The 17,633-nt window shown below is 51.0% G+C and overlaps 1 protein-coding gene across 2 annotated transcripts in view; it reads left to right on the top strand.

Moving 5' to 3' along the window:
- The first annotated feature begins 49 nt into the window (after positions 1–49).
- The window catches only part of NUP88 (nucleoporin 88), a 28,324-nt gene continuing 10,740 nt past the window's right edge, over positions 50–17,633 (top strand). The window contains exons 1-7 of one of the 2 annotated variants that reach the window (XM_058675244.1): positions 50–429; positions 2,389–2,558; positions 4,185–4,310; positions 11,455–11,541; positions 14,594–14,767; positions 15,829–16,015; positions 16,718–16,865. In XM_058675244.1, the coding sequence (XP_058531227.1) occupies positions 130–429; positions 2,389–2,558; positions 4,185–4,310; positions 11,455–11,541; positions 14,594–14,767; positions 15,829–16,015; positions 16,718–16,865 (1,192 nt within the window). In that variant the 5' untranslated portion in view covers positions 50–129. Of the gene's footprint in view, positions 430–2,388; positions 2,559–4,184; positions 4,311–11,454; positions 11,542–14,590; positions 14,768–15,828; positions 16,016–16,717; positions 16,866–17,633 lie in introns of both variants that reach the window. The other variant, XM_004594865.3, reaches the window with a different exon arrangement.

The raw sequence follows: 17,633 nt of genomic DNA, 5'->3' as shown, positions 1-17,633 counted from the left end.
CCTAGGGGAACTCGTGCTTCCGGCATTCCCGCTTGATGATTGGACGCAGCCGGTGAACGGCTGGCCACGGATTGGCTGCATCCAGCGGCGGGCCGAGCAACCTCGCGTGAGGCGAGCAGTTACGCCAAGATGGCGGCTGCCGAAGGAGCCGGCGGCGACGCGGAGGCCTGGCAGACCTGGCTTCCTAACCACGCCGTGTTCTCTCGGCTCCGGGAGGGACTGAAACACCAGAGCCCTCCAGCCGAAACGGAGAAGCCGACGCCTTCGTCCCTGCCCGCGTCGCCTCCGCCGCCGCAGCCGGTGCTGACGAGAAACCTGGTGTTCGGCCTGAGCGGCGAGCTGTTCCTGTGGGACGGGGAGGGCAGCTCGTTCCTGGTCGTCCGTCTGCGGGGCCTCCGCGGCCAGGAGACCTCCCTCTCCCAGTACCAGGTGCGGTGAGGCTGCTGCGGGGGTCTCGGCGAGGGCTTCCGGACGCGTCCTCGCGTTGCCCTGGGGGTGCGGGCCCACCAGCCTTGCGGGGGGACCCCGCGCCTGGAGCGGGGTGCAGGAGGGCGGGAAGACCGCATGGGTAGTGACTGCACGAATGGGGGTTCGCGACGGGGTTGAGCGCGCGACGTTCTCGAAGGCGATGCAGCATTTGACCGAGATGTTTGTCACTCGGGCTAAACCCCAAGGCCGGGGCAGTGTCTGCTTTGGTCGTCGATGTTGTTTCTTTTTAGAAGTGTTTATTTTGTGTGGAAACAGTTAGAGAGAGATCTTCCATCTCTTGGCTCAGTGCCTGAGTGGCTGCAGTGGGCAGAGCTGGGTCCAGTCCTGCCTCCAAGGCCCCATTGCGTTTTGAACGTCCTCTTAGGAAAGAGTGCCTGAACATGCCACCTCTCAGTATTACGGTGCCGGCTGTCTGAAAAACCCTCAGTGCTGATGACGAAGAGCCATGAGTTACAGCCCTTAATGTTGGGAAGGCACAAGCAGTGATTAAAGGACAGAAACCTAGAAAAAGTGATTATTGGCAGGTGCAGCTAAGGTGACTGAAGTGTGTGTGTAGCAGAAGCAGAGTGGCCTGTGTGCGTGCGGGCTAGCATCCAGTGAGAGAGCGGCAGAGTGAGGGGCTGAGCCTGAGGAAGAGGCAGAAACAGGCTCGGAGGGATTTGTCAAGATTGTTCTGAGAAGAAACAGTTTGCTTAGAATTGGTGCTGGCTGAATGAAAAGCAAAGCAGGCGTATAGACGTTGTGGTGAGGAGTGGAAGTCTTGAATAGTCTTGTCTGAAAGCATTTTGGTTTAGGGAGTTCCTGCATGCAGCAGTCTCATGGATTGGGGAGAAAGCAGGCGGGAGCCTCAAGGCTCTTCGGAACTAGGAAGCAGCAGAAGTGAGCTGCTGCGAGGGCGGTGGGCACGTGGCGGCAGCACGGTTATAGCTGCAGTCTGCAGGTGTCGAGCAGCGTTCAGCCTGCGATAGACACTCTGGAAACCCTTCTTTATCTTGTACTGTGTGTAATCTAATATTGTAACCTAATACTGACTGCTGAGAGTTCTGAACTCTTGTTTTTGCACCAGGCGTCTGTGGCGCTGTCAGTACAGCAGATACTGTGCTCAGGGCGGCGAGCAGCTCTGAAGCAAGCCAGTCCGCGTGTGGGATGAGCAAGTGCAGCGGACAGTTAGAATGCAGGATGACAAGATCTGGGCAGGCTGGCCAGGTTGTGCTCCACAAGGATAGGGGAGACGCACTTATTCCGGAATAGATCCGGGACATTTTCTTGCAGAGAAAGTGTGTAGAAGCTGGATCTCCAAGGATGTGTAGCTTTTTTTTTTTTTTTTTCAGATTTATTTTTATTGAAAAGTCAGATCTACAGAAGGAGGAGAGACAGAGAGGAAGATCTTCCATCCGATGGTTCACTCACCAAGTGACCGCAACGGCCAGCGCTGTGCCGATCCGAAGCCAGGAGCCTCTGGGTCTCCTGCATGGGTGCAGGCCTCAAGCAGGGAGCTGGATGGGAAGCGGGGCCACAGCCCGTATGGTACCAGGTGTGTGTCAGAGGAGGACTTTAACCCTTAGGCTACCGCACCAGGCCCATGAGGGTGTTGCAGGAAATGGAACAGTCAGGCAAAGCAGGATGGATGGTTTCCCGGAAGTACAAGCAAACCTGATTGAAGTGTAACGCCCGAGTGCAGGATGTTAGAGATGAGGCAGTGCTGGGCTGCTGCTTCATCTTCACGGGGGAAATCCGTGTGCCAACCTGTTTTGTCCTGCCCCAGCCTGCGTGCTGGAAGACTTCATCCGTCAGGGCCCAAGTGTTAGTGGTTAACTAGGGTGCTTGTTATCGCACTATCGTAGAAAGCTGCAGTAGTACCCTTTTTAATGATGCTTACCAGTTTGCTTTAATTTTCAGAGATTGCTTTGCATAAATCCACCCCTGTTTGAAATCTATCAAGTCTTGCTAAGTCCGACACAGCATCATGTAGCACTTATAGGAATAAAAGGACTTATGGTATTAGAACTACCTAAAAGATGGGGAAAGAATTCTGAATTTGAAGGTGGGAAATCAACAGTGAATTGTAGGTAAGTTGTGTTTCTATTTAGTGTTTATCTCTTTAGTTTGTATTACAGAAAGGCGCTCAAGACCAGTGGTTCTCAAAGTGTGATTAGTATGCTACTATTGTAATCCTAGAGCTGACCATAGGGACTACAAACTGGTGGTATTCATTCGTATGCTACAGGAGGGATTGTGTTTTATCCTGTCTAAAGTACTATATTGCTGTCTCATAGAAAGTTAGGAGGTTGGGCTCTGCGTGGTAGCCCAGTGGCTAAAGTCCTCGCCTTGCCCGCACCAGGATCCCAGATGGGCACCAGTTCATGTCCCGCTGCTCCACTTCCCATCCAGCTCCCTGCTGGTGGCTTGGAAAGGCAGTCGAGGACAGCCCAGGGCCTTGGGACCCTGCCCGGTGTGGGAGACCCGGAAGAAGCTCCTGCTTCGGATCGGCTCAGCTCCATCTGTTGCAGCCATTGGGGAGTGAACCAGCAGATGGGAGAGCTTTCTGTCTTTTATTCCTTTTCTCTGTAAATCTTCCTTTCTTTGTAAATTAGCTACTAGGCTACCACACCGGGCCCAATTTTATGTAAATTTTTAAAAAATTATTTTTGCTAATTTGAGAAGCAGAGAGCAATTTCGTATGTACCGGTATGCTCCCCAAATATCCAGGACAGCTGGGGCTAGACCTGCTGAGCCCAGGAGCCTGAGCATACCCTTTGGGTCTCCTGTAGGTGGCAGAGACCCAGCTAATTAACCGCCTCCCTGAGGCGAGTTATTTGGGAGCTGGGATCGGGAGTAGAGGCAGGAATGCATCGAGGGCACCCCGTGTGAGATGAGACCGTCTCCATCCCTATCCGTCGCCCTCAGGCCAAGTGCCTACCCCTGGGTTTTTGGTGGTTGTTGTTGTTGTTGTCTGGTTTTTTTTATTGGAAAGTCAAATTTAGAGAAGACAAAAATCTTCCATACTCCAGTCACTGCCCAAATGACCACAGTGGCCAGAGCGAAGCTAGTCTGAAGCCAGGAGCCAGGAGCTTCTTCTCGGTTTCCCACACAGGTGCAGGGTCTGAAGGCTTTGGGCCATCCTCTATTCTCCCAGACCACAAGCAGGAAGCTGGGTGGAAATTAGAGTGGCTAGAATATGAACTGGCTCCCAAGTGGGAACCCGGCACATGCAAGGCTAGGCATTAGGCTACTGCACCGGATCCCCTGTGTTTGTATGATTTCCTGTTCAACAAATCCAGAGAAGTACAATTCTGGAAGATCTACCAAAAAGAATACAGAGTAGGATCCTGTCTTTAGTCTCACTGTAAACTGAGTCCCTCAAACAGTTCTTTTTCTAAGAGTATTTCCTCATTTTCAAAATAAAAGTGATAGTCTGTCCTTGTAGTTTTGTGTTTTTTTTAAACAAGGCTGGTAAAAGGATCAGGTGATATGCCATATAAAGGACATCAGGAAGTACTGTATTAAATATGCCTTACGGTTAGAAACTGTATTTATCTTTGTTCTTTGATAATGAGTGAGTAGATTCTTTGAATGCTTAGCAAGATTTAAGAGAATGAAATTTTAAGAAAAGCAGTGTTTAAATAGTCTTCCATTTAGAATATTTTTCATCCAATTTCTACAAATGGTTTAAAACACTGTTCTCCTTGTTTCAGTACCACGCCAGTGGCGGAGAGGTTTTTCAGCACCTCTCCCTCTCTGAGCCTGAAGCATGCTGCCTGGTACCCCAGTGAGATGCTGGAGCCCCACGTGGTGCTGCTGACATCAGACAACATCATCAGGTAAGGGGCCTTGATCTCCCTTGAGGCCAGTGAACCACTCAGGGTGGCCCCAGGTGGCCACTGACCTCTGCAGTGCCTTCGTATGATAGCTGTTAAAACGCATCACCTGGTTTTTCTTGTTTTTGTTTTTAAGATTGATTGATTTGAGCAGAGTTTGGAAGAGACAGACCTCCATCCATCTGCTGTTTCTGCCTTAGGGGAAGTTTGTTGGAAGGCTCACCGGGGGTACAGATACCTCTGGCTTATTTATCCTAGTGATGGCCTTAACTGTGGTTACCAGATCTTCCTGCCCTGTTAAATGATCCTCTGCTTCATGGCATCTCTTCTTCCTTTTTTTTTTTTTCTTTAGCATAAATTTTATTTTTGATGATGTTTGCATGGTTGATTAGGGTGGGAAGGGTCGAGGATTAGGGGAAAGTGAGTGAGACCATTGTTTCCAAATTTTCTTTTTCTTCTGTATCCGGGGGAAGTGGGGAGATAAGGGTAGAAGCTGAACCTAGCCCCCAAACACATCAGTACCCAGGTCTGAGGGACAGCTACCCGATGTCATCCCAGGGTCCCCAAAGTGGAGCATGCTCTGAGGATTTGATAGTTCTGCAATGCTGTTAATCTCACCACTGCACGGGTGAGGAAATCCTTCCAAGGTCCACTAGCTGCCATAGCCCACCCTGCCATAGTCTCCATTCGCTCAGGTACTTGCTGTCAACACTTCACTGGGGGAGTTGACCAATTTGTTCTGCCTTCCATCTTATGCACTGCTACCAGATGTCCTCTGCAGGCCCCAGTGGACTGCCATATCCTCCACGTGCGTCTGGGTGTCCGTCCAATTCTCTGAACCAGAGGAGACCCAGTTCTGACACATATACCCCACGGTCAGACCACAGATCCTGCAATTCTCCCCATGGTTGGAGTTCTGAATCCAGCAGTTCATTTGGGCACATCCCCAAAGAAACCTCATCTGAAGTGATCCCAAACCTGACTCTTGTGTGTGCTTGTCTGTACAGGATCTGACTCAGCCTGTCAAACACATCAACCTATGCATATGTTGGTAGTTATAGTTGCTGGGTCAGTTCTCTCTCCAACCCCGTCTTTTACGTGAACCAGAGAGTGTTGCGGCCCAGCCCAGCCCTGCCCACCACACACTCTGCCCTCACACACACCAGGGGGAGCTGCAGCCTAATCGTAGCAGCGCCCACTAACCACCACACCCGTCCCCAGCCCTGGTTGTTGTGATTGCCAGTACGTGCATGAGACAAGTCCAGTCTGTCCCACATCCCATTCAGCTCTCGTACACATCATTGGCTGTAGCCTGGGCTGGCCCAGTCTGCTCCCAGTTCCAACTCATGCTTGTGGGTGCTGCAGCCTAGCCCAGTCCATCCAGCCCCCAGTCCCAGCCCTAATGTGAACTGGCTCGTTTTGTGGGCCCACCCCCAGACCTGAGCCACAAGTATGCCAACAAGTATTGTAGCCTAGTCTGGGCTGCTCCCAACCTTGGTTCTTGTGCTCACCTGTAGGGACTACGTCCTGACAAAGGAGTTCCCCCAACTCCTCTGTCAGGTCTCCTCCCAGTGGCAGATCTCACACACACCAATGGGTCTTTCACCCAAGCTGACTTAATCCACCTCCTGTCCTGGCAGGTACAGTGGATTTGCCCAACCAGCCCACACCCATTCAGATTCCCATTGTTGGGTGTTACAGCTCAGCCAACACAACTATCACGTGGCTGGTGGGAGCCAAGGTCTAGCCCAGTCTGTCACACCCCAAACCCAGCCCACCCTCATGCCGTGGGACACTGCAGTCATGTCCAGCCCAGATTGCTGTCCCCATACCAGCTCTTGCACTCACCAGTGTGAACCACCACCCAGCCAGGGTGTCTCCTTAGCTCCCCAGCCAGGCATGTTATCAGCCACAGATCTTTTTTTTTTAAAAAAGATTTACTTATTTTTATTGGAAAGTCAGATATACAGAAGGAGGAGAGACAGAGAGGAAGATCTTCCGTCCGATGATTCACTCCCCAAATGACTGCAATGGCTGGAGCTGAGCCTGTCCGAAGCCAGGAGCCAGGAACTTCTAAGTCTCCCATGTGGGTGCAGGGTCCCAAGGCTCTGCGCCGTCCTCGACTGCTTTCCCAGGCCATAAGCAGGGAGCTGGATGGGAAGTGGAGCCGCCGGGATTAGAACAGGTGCCCATGTGGGATCCCGGCACGTCCAAGATGAGGACTTCAGCCACTAGGCCATGGCGCTGGCCCCAGCCACAGATCTTATGCAAGCCTGTGGTTGTTGTGACCCACCCCAGTCTAGCCAATCCCCCATCTTGGCCTTAGCCATTGGATGTTGATGGCTGGACTGACCCAACCCACCTCTTGTCCCAATTCTTGGGTGGGGGGCTGCATCCCAGCCCTGCCCGGTCTGTTCCTCTCCAGAACCAACCCACACCCTTGCTGACTGGTGGAGCTACCTCGCCTGCCTGACCTATACCCAGGCCTGGATCACCAGTGGGAGCTACTGTCTACCAGGGGAGTTTTCTGTGTTCCCCACCAGGCCCACCTGCAGACCCAGATCTCACATGTGCTGGTGGATGCTAGGCTCCCACCTGGCATAGTTTTCCCCCTCTGCCTTGGCTGTTCTATGAGCTGATAGATGTTGTGGCCCAGCCCAACCCTGACCCCACTGTTTTCAAACCCAGTACCCATCAGTGTCAGAATTCTGTGGTCATGTCTAGCTCCGCCCATCACTATCCCCAGCTCTTAAGGAAACAAAATTTCAGCTCCTCAGGGGTGGGCCCACATACCTCTGTAGAATCTGTCTCCAGACCTGGTTCTCATGTACTGGTCAGTGTCATGGTCCAGCCTGACATTACCCATGCTGTTCCAATTCTGATTGATGGCTACTGCGATCTAGCACTGCCAGGTAGGCCCCCAGCGCTAGCTTTGGTGTTGCCTGGTGAGTGGTGGTCCATGGTGATCCATGCTAACCAGCCCAGCTCAATCTCCCATGTGGGCTGGTGCATTGGTCTGACCCATAAAGGCCTTCCCGCTTCCCCCCTCCAAATTGCTCAGTCTCGGCCCCCTCCCTTCCCTGCCAGTAAGTGGCCTTGTTGATGGAAGTCCCTCAGAAGTCATTCTTTACCCGCAACACTGCCCCTCAGCGGCCCTCCTCCCCCACATCCCCTAACCCCTTTCCCTAGTCAGCCTGCAGTCTCGAGGCCCAGGAGTACTTAGGTTCCCCAGCCCAGCCTGCCTAATCCCCATCTTCTGGTGGGACGCTGTGCTAGCCCAGAGTTCTGTCCGCCCACCAACGTCCCAAGCTCCTGGCACGCATGCTAGCCTGGGACCCCTACCCCTGCACACACCCAAAACCTCCAGCCTCATCAAAGTTCCCCAAGCTCTGTCCACCAGCACAGCAAGCCAGCCTGCTATCCTAAAACTCCCCCCATGCCCTTTAGCCTGTGGACGTGGGAAAATGCTGAGGTGCGCTCTGCCCACCTGAGCACCGGCCCCCAGGTCCCCTGCACACTCCCGCTAGCACTCTCCCCCTGGCCCCCATGGGTGTGGGGCCGTCCTGTAGAAGCGCACTCCCCCCCTTTTAAAGATTTAATTGTAAAAGATCTATTTAATTTTTATTGGAAAAGAAAATGTAGAGAGAAAGAAACATCTTCTGTCCATTGATTCATACCCCAAGTGACCACAACGGCTGCAGCTGAACTGATCCAAAACCAGGAGCCAGGAGCTTCTTCTGAATCTCCCATGCAGGTGCAGGATCCTTAGGTTTTGGGTCATCCTCCACTGCTTTCCCAGTCCATAAGCAGAGAGCCAGATGGGAAGTGGAATATAACAGGACACGAACCAGCACCCATCCGTATGGATGCCCAGCAATTGCAAGGCAAGGATTTAGCCACTAGGCTATCGCCCCAGGCCCAAAATGAAATTCTTAAGGCTCTGTTAAACTTGCATAACTTTCACTATTACTTAACACAGTATTATTGTACAGTATTTGTATATATTTTGAAATCATTAACACTTGTGAGCCCCTCAGAATACCACAGTGAATATGTATTCAGTTGGATCAGATTGTCATTAAAAATGTTTAATACTTAACGTTTTTTATTGATAGTGGACTAAATCAAGTTTAAGCATTCATAGTGAAATTACTTGCCTTTGAAAATTGTTTCTGGGTTTGGCACCATAGCCTAATAGCTAAAGTCCTCACCTTGCGCATGCCGCGATCCCATATGGGCACTGGTTTGTGTCCCGGCAGCTCCACTTCCCATCCAGCTCCCTGCCTGTGGCCTGGGAAAGCAGTCGAGGACGGCCCAAAGCCTTGGGACCCTGCAGCCGCCTAGGAGACCCATAAGAAGCTCCTGGCTCCTGGCTTCAGATCAGCTCAGCTCCGGCCATTGCAGCTGCTTGGGGAGTGAACCAGCAGATGGAGGCTCTTTCTTTCCTTCCCTCTGTAAATCTGCTTTTCCAATTAAAATAAATTGTTTAAAAAGAAATTTTTTTTCTTTTGTTTTCAATGCTTTCATTTACTTGGACCTGCAGAGAGACAACAGAGAGGTCTTGTGCCGGCTAGTCCCCTTCCCAAATGCCTGTAACATTGGTGAGTGGTGAGGCTGAGCTCTGTCCAGTGCCTCTGAAGGGCAGCCCAGGTGCTGTCGCCTCCTCTGCTGCCCCCAGGCTGCGTCGGTGGGAGCTGCAGGGAGTTAAGTGTCACAGGAACACTCCTGCGTGGGACCCGGGCACTGCGGGCAGTGGCCTCACGGGCTGCACTGCAGTGCTGGCTCTCCCTTGTACACTGTGAAATGTGAGTCTGAATATCAGTTAAGATGAATAAGACAAAACATTTTTTTTTTGTTTTGTTTTTTAAGGCAGATTTACAGAGAGAATCTTTCATCCACTAATTCACTTCCCAAATGGCTACAACAGCAGGAGCTGAGCTGATCTGAAGCCAGGAGCTTCCTCTGGGTCTACCACGTGGGTGCAGGGGCCCAAAGACTGAGCCATCCTCCTGTGCCTTCCTAGCCTGTAAGCAGGGAGCTGGATGGGAAGTGGAGTAGCCAGGACACAAACTGGCACTCACATGGGATGCTGTCGCTTGAGAGTGGAAGATTAGCCTGTTGAGCCATCACAGTGGCTCCAAGTTTCAGTTTATTTTCCCTTGAGAAAATGGGGAATTCCTGGTCTGTGTTTATATGACAAAAACACATTTAGATTGTAAATTCTGCTTTTTCTGCCAGACGGTTGGTGTGTACAGAAAAGACTGGCATAATTGTTTCCTAGTTTGTTGTCCGGTAGTAGAGCATGTGGATTTAATTGAAGGAATGCTGGCATGCCTCAGGGTCAGTGATGGGGTGACAGAACAGGCTGCTTGGTTAGGGCTCGGGACAGCAGAGCTGCAGCTGTGTGAGCTAGCTGGGGAACATGTCTGCAGGTCTCTAGCAAACCTCCTCATGTTGTTGAAGATCAAGTGATGTAGGCTACATTGTCCGTCACAGCAGAATCTGTGGCAAAGAAATGGTTGTAAATTATGACTAGATAGGGCCCGGCAGCGCGGCCTAGTGGCTAAAGTCCTCACCTTGAGGGCCCCGGGATCCCATATGGGCGCCGGTTCTAATCCCAGCAGCTCCACTTCCCATCCAGCTCCCTGCTTGTGGCCTGGGAAAGCAGTCGAGGACGGCCCAAGGCTTTGGGACCCTGCACCTGCGTGGGAGACCCGGAGGAGGTTCCTGGTTCCCGGCTTCGGATCGGCGCGCACCGGCCGTTGCGCCTCACTTGGGGAGTGAAAACATCGGATGGAAGATCTTCCTCACTGTCTCTCCTCCTCTCTGTATATCCGGCTTTCCAATAATAATAATAAAATCTTTTAAAAAAAATTATGACTAGATAAGAAAGTACAATTTAGGAAAATGTAAAATAATTTTTTTCTGAAGATTTATTTATTTGAAAGTGAGAGGAGAGATTATCCAGAATGACAAGGGCTGGGCCAGGCTGAAGCCAGGAGCCAGGAGCTTCTGGGTATCGCATGCAGGTAGCAAGGACCCGGCCCTTGGTCAGTCCTCTGTTGCTTTCCCGGGTGCATTAGCAGAGAGCTGGATTGGAAGTAAAGTAGCTGGACTTGAATCAGCACCCATATGGGATGCTGGCATTGCAGGGAACACAAGCGGCAGCTTAATCTGTGCCACACACACTGGCCACCCAGAATTTTTCTTTTTCTTTTTTTTTTTTTTTCAAGATTTATTTAGAGTCTTGGCATAATGGTTCAATTGGCTAATCCTCCCCCTTCAAGTGCAAGGATCCCGTATGGGCGCCGATTCTAATCCCGGCAGCTCCACTTCCCATCCAGCGCCCTGCTTGTGGCCTGGGGAAGCAGTCGAGGACGGCCCAAAGCCTTGGGACCCTGCACCCACATGGGAGACCCAAAAGAAGCTCCTGGCTTCGGATCAGCTCAGCTCCAGCTATCGTGGCCACTTGGGCAGTTAGCCAGCAGATAGATGATCTTTCTCTCTCCTGCTTTCCCAACGAAAATTAAATCCTTAACAACAACGAAAAGATTTATTTTATTTGCAAGGCAAGAGTTACGGAGAGATGGAGAGAAGACATCCTCCATCTGCTGGTTCACTCCATGTGGCTGCAACAGTCAGGGTTGGGCAGTAAAGCCAGGAGCTTCCTGCAGGTCTCACATGCTTGCAGCACATGCCCTTGGGCCACCCTCCACTGCTTTCCCACTGCATCAACAGGAAGTTGAATTCGAGTGGAAGCAGCCTGGAGTCAAACCAGTGCCCGTGTGAGATGCTGGCACTCCAGGTGTCGGAGTAACTTGACACTCCCCTGTCCTGGCCCCCCTGATTTTTTTCTTTTTAAGCCTTATTTGAAGCAGGGGGAAGTTCTTCCATTTGCTGGTAGGTCCATTTCCCAAATGCTGTCACAGCCAGGCCGGTTAGGAGCCTAGAGCTCCCAGGATCACTCACATGATCCCAGAGCACGGTCCCAGGGCGGTGGACCAGCTTCCGTTGCCCCCCAGGCACTTGAGCAGGAATTCGATCGGAAGTGGAGCAGCTCAGATTCCAGCCAGCACTGAAACGGGATACTGGTGTCACAGTTGGCACCCTAATGTCCTAACTGGCCTGTGTTTCTTTCTGTTGCTAGAATTTACTCTCTGCGTGAGCCACAGACACCCGTCAAGGTGATTATACTTTCGGAAGCTGAAGAAGAAAATTTAATACTCAATAAAGGGTGAGTTTTTATTTGTGTCATGAAATGTTTAAATTATTTCCTTGAAATTGTTAATGATAACTTTGCAATTTTACAAGAGATTGCACAGTTTTCAAGCGTGATTTTAGCCACCTTAGGCAAAGTACGTAATGTAAGTAGGAAGTGAATAAATCTGGATGCCATCAGTGCAGCTTCTAGCTTTATTCAAGATGGATCAAGTGGCAGAAACTGGTTTCCTTTTGTATCTTTGATAAGAGAATAATTATGAAATTTTACAATGATAACATAGATGAAAGTGTTGAGCTAAAGGACTAACAGTTGGGTAAGATAGGTTGCTGAACTTGAGGTTGAGCTTCAGGTGCTGGTCTGTAGGCCGGAAGCTGGTATGGAACTGGGGAACCCTTGTGGTCACCCTGTGACCCTGCAGGGACCAGTTCCTGCTGTTCTGACCACTGACGGTCACCCTCTGGCCTTGCCCCATCTGCTCCGGCCACCTGACCGTCAGGTGTGCTCTATAGAGAATAGAGCTTTTAGTAGCAATATTTCTGCAAGTTGCACTTAGTTCTTTTTATGTTTCTATGGTGATCATATCAAGCAATCCTATTTTTTCCTCAATTATTCAGTATTTGACAGTTTCAGTGCCTGAAGTCTAGGAGAAATCTAAAACTTTTTTTCCTGACCTGCAATGATTTTTTCCTTACAGCTGCTGATTGCTAACTAAACATGTATTTATTTGATCGTAATGTTTCCGTATGTTGAGAGACTGAATCGGGATGTGTTGCTCCAGAGAGAATTCACGTCTGCTGCTGCTGGGAGCCAGGGCTTGCTACAGACCTGGGGACGTTTTAATTTTCTTTCATAGCCCCAGAATGGAAAGTTTCAGCTAAGGGAACATCTTACAGCCCCAGCTTCTGACGGCCACTACAGCAAGGGCTGGGCCAGGCTAGAATCAGGAGCCTGGAGACTCTCCTGGTCTTCCACGTGGGTGGCAGGGGCCCAGGGAGCTGGAGCAGAAGTGGAGCAGCTGGGACGAACATTGGCACTGCACTGTGGAATGCTGCAGCTGTAAGCAGTGGATCACAGTGCCAGTCCCAGGCACCAGTTTTTCTTATTTTTCAAGATTGATTGATTGATTTGGCAAAAATACAGAGGGAAATGGTTCACTTCTCAAATGGCGAGAACATCCAGGGCTGGAAGAGGCTGAAGCCAGGAGGTTCTTCAGGGTCTCTGGGGGGAAGGGGCCCAAGCACGGCCGTCTGCTGCTGCTTTCCCAGGCACATCAGCAGGGAGCTGGGCTGGAACTGGACCAGGCGGGACTTCAGCCTGAGCCCATATGTGATGTCTGTGCCACAAGCACCAACTTTTTTTTTTTTTTTTTTTTTTTTTAAGATTATTGGAAAGACAGATATACAGAGAGATGAGAGACAGAAGCCCGCCATCTGTTGGAGCTGGGCATGTCTGAAACCAGGAGCTTCTCTGGGATGTCCCGCATGCTGCAAGGGCCCAAGCTTTGGACCATCCTCTGTTGCTTTCCCAGGGAACTGGCTCAAAAGTGAAACAGCCAGGACTTGAATTGACGTCTGTGTAGAGTGTTGGGGCCACAGGTAGAGGCTTGGCATGCTACACCACAGCGCTGGCCCCCAAAATGAGACTCTTAATCAGATCATACTAATTCCCTGCTGCCCATACCTGTTCATTTCCCGGAATCTTTTTTAAAGATGTATTTATTTGAAAGGCAGAGTTACAGGAAGGGAGAGGGAGAGACTAAGATCTTTTCGTGTGCTTGCTCACCAGACAGCTGCATTGGTGGGCCCAGACTGGTCCAGAGCCAAGAGCTGCTTCTGGATCTCCCTCCTGGGCGCAGGGTGCCAATTACTTGAGCCGTATTCTTTTGTTCTCGTCAGCAGTTAGCAAGGAGTGGGATCACGGTGGGGGAGCCGGGATTCAGCTGGCACCCATACGGGATGCCGATGGCACTAAGTGGTGGCCTTACCCCCAGCACCACGATGCCGGCCCCAGTTTCCCACAATCTTTACCCTGTCTGCCAGAAGCCTCCCTTTCAGCTGTTCCTCACACTGGGCTCGGGCTGCAGCCACCTTGGCTTCCTTCCCATTCTTGGGACCACCCTGATGATTGTGTGTTTGTCTCCATTTGATTCAGTGGTGCGTGGAGTGGTGCTCAGGAACATTAGTGGAGGCAGTGAATCCTGCTGCTCAGAGATAACTGCTGACACTGTGTGAGTGTGTTCATGATATGTATGTGTATGTTTTTGCTATCGGAAATCTGTGTATTTAAAACTATTTCAAGGGCCTGGTGCAGTGGCCTAGCAGCTGAAGTCCTCGCCTTGAATGGGCCAGGATCCCATGTGGGCGCCAGTTCTAATCCCGGCAGCTCCACTTCCCATCCAGCTCCCTGCTTGTGGCCTGGGAAAGCAGTCGAGGACGGCCCAAAGCCTTGGGACCCTGCACCCGTGTGGGAGACCTGGAGGAAGTTTCTGGTTCCCGGCTTTGGATCGGCACAGCACCGGCCGTTGTGTCACTTGGGGAGTGAATCAGCGGACAGAAGATCTTCCTCTCTGTCTCTCCTCTCTGTATATCTGCCTTTCCAATAAAAATAAGTAAATCTTTAAAAAAATAAATAAATAAACTATTTCAAATTAAAGTAGTGCTGAATAATTTTAGAATTTCCCAGTATTAATATTCCTTTTTTTTCTTTTAATTAAGATTTACTTATTGTAATTGGAAAGCCAGATATACGGAGAGGAAGATCTTCCATCTGCTGATTTATTCCCAAGTGGTTGCAACAACCAGAGCTGACCCATTCCGAAGCCAGGAGCCTGGAGTCTCCTCCGGGTCTTCCCACGTGGGTACAGGGTCCCAAGGCTTTGGGCCGTCCTCAACTGCTTTCCCAGGCCACAAGCAGGGAGCTGGATGGGAAGTGGAGCTGCCGGGACACAAACTGGTGCCCATGTGGGATCCCGGCCCTTGCAAGGCGAGGACTTAACCAATAGGCTACCATGCCGGGCCCCACCGAGCTGTTGTTAACAAGCTGGTTTTCTCATCTCTTCCAGAAGAGCATATACAGCATCTCTGGGAGAGACGGCAGTTGCCTTTGACTTTGGACCGTTGGCAGCAGTCCCTAAGAATGTATGTGGACAAAAAGGCCAAGAGGAAGTGGTGGCATACCCACTGTACGTCTTGTATGAGAACGGGGAGACTTTCCTTTGCTACATTAGCCTGACACACAGGTGAGTTGTGGGAACTGGCAGGAAAACCCAGCTTGCCTTCCATGTGGGCTGCACATTTCGGAGTCTGGAATATGGCAGTCTTCGGATGCTCTGCCTGTGTTTATTAGAGAGAGAATTGGTACAGTTCATTTGACTTTTCCTGTCCTTGAGTTACTTGAGCTGGTTCCATAGAATTCTTGGATAATCCCTTAAAATAGGATTGGATTTGTATTCCCCAAGTCCGGTTTACCTGAACTTTAGTATCTTATATGAACAAGGCTGCATGGTAACGGTTAGGCATCATGAGGAGAAAAACTTGTGTATATGAATAGAGAAGGACCGCTGACTGTCGTGTCAGCCAGCCGGCCGCCGCGACCCTCAGCTCGTCGTGGCTGTCCGGCAGCTCTCAGGAAGTCCGCAGCTCTGGAGGGGGACGCTGCAGCAGTTGGAGGGGCTGGAGGGTCGTGAACACATAGATGGTGATTAATACTGCAGTGTAACAGCTCTCAGGTTCGATGTGTATTTGGAAAAATCGCAAGGACTTACAGAAGAACCCTGGAGGATATCAACTTGGAGAGACAAGTTAGAAAAGGACATCGCAAAGGGGTGTGGGAGGGACCAACTCTGACGCTAAAGCTGCCACCGTGTTAGGTGGCGCCAGTTAATCCGGGACGCATGCAGGTCAGGTGCCGGTTGGGTCTGCGGTGGCATCTCTAAGTCCTTTGCCAGGGAGGCTTCAGTGGGGTGGGCAAAGCATAAACCACAGTCCATCTGTGCTGTTCAGCTTCACAACTGTTGGGCTTAGCAGTGTCTAGGTGCCAGAAACTCCCAGCCCCAGGTGCGAGAACCCAAAATGGCTTCAGACTTTGCCATGCCAGGGCCCCCTCAAAGAAAAACAAAATGTCTGAATGAAAACCACCAGGGTGGTGGGATGTGAATGGAAAAATAAAGACCTGGAGACACTGGAAATGTGTGACGTTGCAGGGAGAGTAAGTGCTGTGGAAGACAAAGAATGGCCGTAAGGACTGGGCGTGATTAACTGCTGTCAGCATCTGCCGGCCTGTTTGTACTCTTTGCTTTAGTCTTGGCAGTGTTGGAAAGCTTTTGGGTCCGTTGCCCATGCATCCTGCGGCCGAAGACAACTACGGCTATGACGCCTGTGCTGTGCTCTGCCTGCCCTGCGTCCCCAACATCTTGGTCATTGCTACCGAGTCGGGAGTGCTGTACCACTGTGTTGTGCTGGAGGGGGAAGAAGATGATGAGCAGACAGTAAGTACAGGCGCCCGTGCCTGTCCTGTGTCCACAGCTGGCCAACTGTGAGTGCTAATATAGGAGGAATTTCAGCTTGTACCTGCATCCTCAGCTCCTTAGCCACGTGAAGTGACCGAAGCACCCGTACAGTTGTCAACGCAGCTTACGGGACTGCTGGCGTGCGGCCCGCCAGCCTGCCTTGTCTTAATCCAGATCTTCATGTGGCAGTCTTTGGTGACAGATGTAAAACTTGGGATTACTGACCCCAAGAAAGAGACTCTGTGTGTTTTTCAAGAATAATAATACACCCTTAGGATAGGGTGTATTAGGATAGGGTGGAAATAAGAATTTGAAGCATTGTTTAACCCAGCCTTCTGCTTCTGTGTGTTTTATTATTATTATTTTACTTGAAAGAGTTACAGAGTGGGAGAGACAGAAATCTTCCTTCTCCTGGTTCGCTCCCCAATGGCTGCAAGGACCAGAGCTGGGCCACTCTGAAGGTGGGAGCCAAGGGCTGCTCTGGGTCTCCCACGTGCGTGCAGGTGCCCAGCACTTTGGGCCGTCCTCCACTGCCTTCCCGTAAGCAGAGAGCTAGATGGGAGTGGAGCACATGTGGGATGACGACACTGCCGGTAGAGGCTTAGCGCGTTATACCACCGTACTAGGCTGCTTGTTTCTGATTGGAAGATGAACATCACAGCACTTTGTTTGTTTCTGCAGTCAGAAAAGTCCTGGGACTCCAGGGCTGACCTCATCCCTTCCCTGTACGTGTTTGAGTGTGTTGAGCTGGAGCTTGCTCTGAGACTGGCGTCTGGAGAGGACGACCCCTTTGGTTCTGACTTCTCTTGTCCAATCACACTTCACCGAGGTAAGGTGCTTGCCGAGTCTGGTTCCTCATTCCATCAGAACCAGGGCCGTCCTAGGCTTTCTCACGTCCCTCATTTATTTTGTGGGTCTGGCCTTTAAAAAGTTGCAGTAAGTTCTTCTGGCCTACACTGTTGCAGTGTTTCTGTCCAGGTCAGACTGCAGATTCTCCAGGCATGCACGACACTGGGGTTCAGCCTCGTTCACCCAGTTTTGAAATAGTGACTTTTTCCTGGTCCTGCCAAAAATAAATTTCGTGGTTTAAATAAGTAACTTAGACAAGCTTTAGATTACACTTAAAAATAACTTTAAATCGTAGTATACTACAGTCCTGCCGAGGTGGCATTGCCGCCAAGCACAGCTGAGGTGTCTGTGGGCCGGTCCGACCAGGGTGGCTGTTAGCTCGTGGAAGCATTCTCCGCGCTGCTCACATGACAGGGCTGCCTGGCAGCACATTGCTCGCGGTGTAGCCTCCTTGTCAAGGGTGCGTGTCTTCATGCCCAGACCCAGCTCGTACTCTTTCCTTGTTTTTTACTTGCCAGGGTGGGTACCTGAATAAGCTTAAGTCTGTTCCTCTGAGTGGTTCTGACAGACTGCTGAGATGGCCCTGGAAAGTCAGATACACAGAGAGGAAGAGAGACAGAGAGGAAGATCCTCCATCCGATGATTCACTCCCCAAGTGAGCGCAACTGCCGGTGCTGCGCCAATTCGGAGCCAGGAGCCTCTTCTAGGTCCCCCACACGGGTGCAGGGTCCCAAGGCTTTGGGCCGTC

Source organism: Ochotona princeps, chromosome 17 (genome assembly GCF_030435755.1).
Source record: "Ochotona princeps isolate mOchPri1 chromosome 17, mOchPri1.hap1, whole genome shotgun sequence".
Taxonomy (NCBI): Eukaryota; Metazoa; Chordata; class Mammalia; order Lagomorpha; family Ochotonidae; genus Ochotona; species Ochotona princeps.
Note: the sequence above shows the minus strand (reverse complement) of the source record. Positions and strands in the feature narration are given on the sequence as shown.